Genomic DNA, 6,458 nt, shown 5'->3' on the forward strand with positions numbered 1-6,458 from the left:
GAAAGAACTTAAAAGTTGGGAATATCGTCAACAAGATGAGAGAAGGACGGCTTAGATGGTTTGGCCATGTAAGGAGGCGGCCACCCACAGCACCGGTCAGGAGAGTGGAAGCCCTCACGGCTGGCGGCGTAAGGAGAAGAGGTAGACCTACACGTAGGTTGGAGGATAGACTGAAGCTTGACATGAAGGAGCTTTTATTGACCGAGGACATGACTTCTGATAGAAATTTGTGGAGGAGTAGAATTAGGATTGATGACTAGGTTGTATATTTATTTTATTTTATTTTATTTCCCTATTTTTAATTTTCTAATTAGTTTTATATATTTTTATCGTATGCCTTTTTGCCTACTTGCTTTTGTGCTTCATATATGCTTTGTATTTCTATGTTTTTTTTTTTTTCACATACTATACTTATACTTATTGTAGCATTTTCGCAATTTGTTGTGTGCATTACATTATACTTATTTACATGTGTTATTGCACTATACCGTTACATGTTGCATTACAATATATCGCATTAAATTACACGTATTTACATGCTATATGTCTTTATGCTTACATAGTTTACTTATATGTTTTATACTGCATATTATAACTACATGTTTTATACCTACATGCTTACATACACATATTATACTTACACGACTTGTTATACTTGCATATTTGACACTTACATTTTTCACTTATATGTTCTTTTACTTTACTTTGTTACATGCCATATTTATCTTTACATTTTCCATGCTAAGGTTTCTTTTTTATCTACTTTACTTGCTTTTTAGTTACTTCACTTAACGGATTTCATGGTTCTTCTGGCCGGAGGTCCTTGGGAAGCAACCTCTCTGCTCTATAGTATAGGGAGGGACGACTTCCTCTACCCGCGGACCGATAGGTATCCGTGGGGGGAGGAATGACTTCCCTTTTACTCTAGGGTAGAGGAAAGACTGTCTACATCTAACCTCCCCATACTCCACTTTAGTGGAATTGAGTATTGTTGTTGTTGTTGTTGAATGTGAAAATGAATAACATACTAATCACTTTTATAACATAAGTTAATACTTAACTAATTAAGTAAATCAAGTAAGTCCTTTTGGTAACAACACCTTTTTTCTAATATAAGATGACATGACATACCCCATATATATTAGTATATTACGGAGTATATAAAAAGTTACATAATGGGTAAATTAAACTAGAACGATAATTAATACGTATTATATTAATGTGTGAATAATAATATCTTAGCTTATATTAACTCTTGCATAAGCAAACTCCTAATGATAGAAGCTTGATTCGAATCGCTATTCTCGAGCAACTCCGAAAGTCTTTCACTTAAATCGTCGACCTCTCGATGCAAGTTCCTGATGTAGTTGCATGTCTCTTGTAGCACTTTTGATGAGGATACCTGAATTAATTCAATAATATTTAATTTTGGTTTAATAGTACATTTACTAATTTGGATACAAAAATACGCTTTTTTGAGTGGGGTAAGTGGTAACTTAGTCAAACTAACTGAAACAACACATCTATGCTTAGTCAATTAAATAAATAAGTATATTATGACTACTTGAAGTGGCATACTGGCATACGTCAGATTATAAATTTAGTAAAATACAATGTAACGTTTCGTAAGAGTTTGATGCAAAAATGATATTAATTTCAAGTTCAACGTAATATACTAATGATAAAATGTAACTATGACAATTTGGGATGGCATGAATACCTTGTCCGATCGGCGAGTTCGGATTTCGGGAAGAAGCTGCTGCAACTTGGAAACAAGATCATTAATTTGATCGTCACTAATTCTTGAAACCGTTGGGTTTCTTGATCTTGATCTTCTTGTCGACATGCTTTTGGTTTTACTCTTTAATATGGAAATATATGAATTTAAATAACAAGTGGAGTGAACTTAAAAGGGTGAGAAAGATGAACAAGTGCATGGGAGATAGGTATGGGCTATGCTATGCTTCTATTTAAATACCCTCCATCTTCCTACTCTCATGATAACTACAAATAACTTTGTATTTTAAAATTTATCCTATAGTAATGTTATTTCAATATAAATATGTCATTTGGTTTTATTGTAATGTAAATAGCCAAGTGCCCAAGTGAAGGATTTTTACTTTTATAATTAATAAAAAATCAATTAATAAAATGTCTACTTGATAACAAGACGTGCGTGGCAATTTTCGATTTCCATCGACTTGTCGGTAACATAAATCAGTTGTTTGTTGTTTGTTATATAAAACAGTCTAGAACTAGAATAGATAGGTCGAAATGTTGTTTTATGGAATAAGAAAACTATTATATATATATATATATATATATATATATATATATATATATATATATATATATATATATATATATATATATATATATATATATATATATATATATATATATATATATATAGCAGATGCTTAAAACATTGCTAAAAAAATAACATATATGTAGTGGATAATGAGCATAAAATATTTAGATACGCGAATTGATCACTGATGTCATTTAAAGTCAATTAAGTGATACTCGATCTTTCCCATTCCGAACACTCGTCCCTACAATGTGCCTATCACATCACTTCTTCCTTCTATAACACTATTATTATTTGTTCTTCAATTAATTTACATAGTTTATTACACCATACATATCCCGGGGACCCGACTTCAGCCAAGAGACATCAGCCTAGTCAGTTTGGTGCGCCATGTGATCGATGGAGTTAACGTAGCGTTAGTGACTAACGCATAACCTGAGGGGAAAAAAATTTCGCGTTAGATTTGTTCACACTCAATCACATCTAAGACCATTTGTAATGGTGATGGCGTGATGGGGTGTGATGAGGTATTTTTGCGGGGTGTAGTGCTGATGTGGCAATGTGATGGTGTGATGACGTGATAGAGTTTGTAATGTTACTAGGGTGATGGAGTGTGATAGGGTAATTTTATTATTTTTATTTTATTGATTAAACTAGAAAAGCATTAATCTAATTTTTGAGTGGTTAAAAAGCCTTCACGCTCAAAAAGCTTCGCGTGATGCTCTCATCACGCCAACCAGTTTTTCCTCTCATCACGCCGCATTGTGGCGTGATGGAGGTAAAAGTTGACCTATCACGCTGCATTAGAAATGGTCTAACACCTCAATTCTTCTTTATTCTATTTCATTTTACCACGGTCAACTTTTAATCATATCTTATCACACCACTCAAAATCTTTTTAAAAACATTCACCTGTATTTACGTTCATTTCATGATATTAACACGTCACAGCCAATACTTATTTTTTACTAAAAAAAAAATACACCAATTGACTCCATCTTACCCTCACGATTAAATTTAGTTTTTTTTATATATAGAAAATGATAAATTATCAAAAATTTTGATAGGTCCATTGTAATTGTGCTGATTTTGTTTCTACAACACACGCCTTGAATGCACAAATTTCGGGATTTATCAACTACTTGCCTACTTGGTATTCATTAATTATGTGGAATAAATTTTGCCTTGATAATAATAATAATAATAATAATAATAATAATAATAATAATAATAATAATAATAATAATAATAATAATAATAATAAATAATTAATTATGTGAAAAATATTTTTTGTAAATATTTTAGAAAAACAGAAGCCCTTCACTATAGAATATTTAAAAGTTGGTCAACATAAAAAAACCAAGTTGAAGCTATATACAAGAGTACTGGATTGTCACAATAAAAATTACTCTTATATAATTGTGAATTGTGAACATTGATAGTAAAATTATTCTAGCAAAAACATACAATTAAAATTAAAATAGATTGTAAAAAAAAAGACACAAATGATACATATTCGAACGATCTATACATTCAAGGAAATCCTACAATCTACTTGAAACAATATGCAATGATACTCATCTTGATACAAACCTACGAACATGATCATATCGACATATATACATGATTTAATTGAAATAAACCTATGACTAAACACGTACACAATACAATACGAGCTATTTAACTTCCAACCAGTACCCGTGACACATTGTAATGTTTGCAAACACATGCCTTTTTTTAGTTCGGTAACAAACATTCACATTACGCAGATTTGTGACATTTTGCTAGAAACGAAAACAAAATTAAATGATGAGGGGAACAAGGTAATGTGAAGTGTGTTGACCAGTCAAAGGGGTTGACATGACATGAAGTTAGATTGGCATGCAAAATTACTAGTTTGTACTCCACATGACACGTAGTCCCTTCAAGGAACAACCCTCACTACCTCTTCACCGACCCTATCCTTCCATAATTTAATTTCTTAAACCTCCTCCTTGCTGTATATTTTTTCTTCTTTCACGTAAAATTAACATTTTTTTTTAAAAAAAAAAACAATGAAATTAGACTCTCAAGGTATGCTTATAATCAAGGTTGTAAAATATGCGAGTTGGGGACGCATCGGCAATGCCTAAAAAACGACGCGTCGAACGCAACGGGAACGCAACGGGCGTTGACTAACGTTGACTTTTTAAAATAATTTTATTAAATAGATATTTATATATAATATCATATAGATCGCATCTTAAAATATAAACTATATTTACAATAAACATGAACAATTAACAATATTACAAAAAAAAAAAAAAAAAAAAAAAAAAAAAATTTGACCGACTTTGACCGACTATGACCGACTTTGACCGACTTTTTAGCAACGACGCATCGGCCATGCCTAAAAACGACGCGTCGGCCAAGTCAGCCGACTTTTGCAACACTGCTTATAATGGAGTATGAAAACAATTCGTATTTTGCTTGATCGATCACTGTATGATCGAATATGTAAAAATTTAAGGTACAAGACATAGTTTATGTAGTTTCGCATATAGCTAGCTCATTCAGACAAGTCCCGGTTAGTCGTCTTTTTTAGCTTCGTCTTCAATATTGTCACCAAGCGTCTTTTTGGATAATTAAAATTGTCCTAGCTAGCATAGATGGTTAAAGACGTGAATGTATTGTTAGATTATTGTTTACGTTCAAAATTTTAGTACGGAGTATTTCAGATGACAAATTTCGATCATAGTATATTTAAGAAAGTATTGATATTCTTAAAAATGTGTAAATTGGCAGGACACTCTCTGTTTTTTATTAAAATTCGACTCACCTGTAAAAATCAAATGTCTGTTCACCGAAATCCCCTTATGTGACAGGAACAAGACTAATCACACTGTGGAAAGAGGTGTAAGTTCTTCACACGAAGCTCGAACTTGCTCCCATTTGCAAAGAGCTTCCACATGACATAACTCTGTTTCTAAATAAGAAATGAGTACCATTTGCTAGGGGGTATTCATTAAACGGTTTCAACCATGACACCAACTGACCCAAGATGATGTGTGTAAATCAGTTGGCTGATTTGATTTAGTTTAAATTTTTGGTTTTACCGAAAATATTGACGATTCTTTGAATGTAGTTGGCTTCTAAAATAAAATTTGGTCTTAAGCCGAAAATCGAAAAGGTTGATTTTATTATAGTATATATATTGTGTATATCTTTGTTTGTTTGATTTTATTATCTATCTATCTATATACATCATATAAAGCACGTGTCATTATGCTGACGTGTTAAATCCTCCTTTATTTTTGTCACGTGTCATTTTATTGTTCATCCCATCTATTTAATTGATTTTCTCAAATAAGGGAACTATTCATATTCTAAATAAAATACAGTTATTTTAAATATATTAAATAAAAATAATAATATAAATATAAATAAAAATAGAAGTAACAGGAGCAATAGAAATTCACATGTAGCATTAACAAATACAAAATAAATGATAAATTTGAATCCTGTTTGAGGCATAATATGAGTAAGCAAATAACAGATGATCCTATTTCAGGCATCAATTAGAATTCCACGTACAAATTAAGAAAAAATTACTTTGAAAACCTAATTAAAATTCAACAAACATATAAATGAAATAAATGCACCAATTACTCAACTATACAAGTTACTAACAACATCAGTTTAATCGAAACCCTAACTCAATAAGTTATTTGAACGAATGAAACATAATCGAACATATAACAGATCCGAAGAACGACATGATGACTCTACCTGTTCGTATCAGCTTTTATTTTGAACGGAACACTTGAATTGATGAACAATTTGATGAATGCTATGAACTTCATATCCATCATGAACGAATTCATTGGCGGTATCTTATACGAATTCATTGGCGATATCTTATTCAAATCAAATAGAACTTACAACCTAATTTAGCGATTTCGTTTAGGGTTTAGGAGCCTGGTCAGGAGCAGAACTCGATTTATTATTGTTATTGTGATTGTGATTTAAATTAAATTAGGGCATTTGGTTTATGTGTGTATTAGTAACTGTACAGGGGGAGGGGACTGTATATAAGGAACAATGATAAGGATAAGGATAATGGATAAGGATAATTTGGTATTATTATTTGTAGGATATGTGTGTATTT

General features: G+C 31.5%; 1 protein-coding gene across 1 annotated transcript; it reads right to left on the reverse strand.

Moving 5' to 3' along the window:
- Nucleotides 1-1,243: 1,243 nt before the first annotated feature.
- LOC139859066 (transcription factor PRE3-like) lies at nt 1,244-1,846 on the reverse strand. The gene is made up of 2 exons (XM_071847884.1): nt 1,721-1,846; nt 1,244-1,402 (listed from the first exon to the last, which is right to left on the reverse strand). The coding sequence occupies exons 1-2, from the start codon at nt 1,844-1,846 to the stop codon at nt 1,244-1,246; spliced, it is 285 nt and encodes a 94-aa protein (XP_071703985.1).
- Nucleotides 1,847-6,458: the final 4,612 nt, after the last annotated feature.

Source organism: Rutidosis leptorrhynchoides, chromosome 7 (genome assembly GCF_046630445.1).
Source record: "Rutidosis leptorrhynchoides isolate AG116_Rl617_1_P2 chromosome 7, CSIRO_AGI_Rlap_v1, whole genome shotgun sequence".
NCBI classification, from domain to species: Eukaryota; Viridiplantae; Streptophyta; class Magnoliopsida; order Asterales; family Asteraceae; genus Rutidosis; species Rutidosis leptorrhynchoides.

Excerpts from the sequence above, each read along its gene's own strand:
- LOC139859066 (XM_071847884.1), bottom strand. The coding sequence starts at position 1,846 with ATGTCGACAAGAAGATCAAGATCAAGAAACCCAACGGTTTCAAGAATT. Across the intron at positions 1,403-1,720 it reads GAACTCGCCGATCGGACAAG|GTATCCTCATCAAAAGTGCT; the intron begins GTATTCATGCCA and ends GAATTAATTCAG.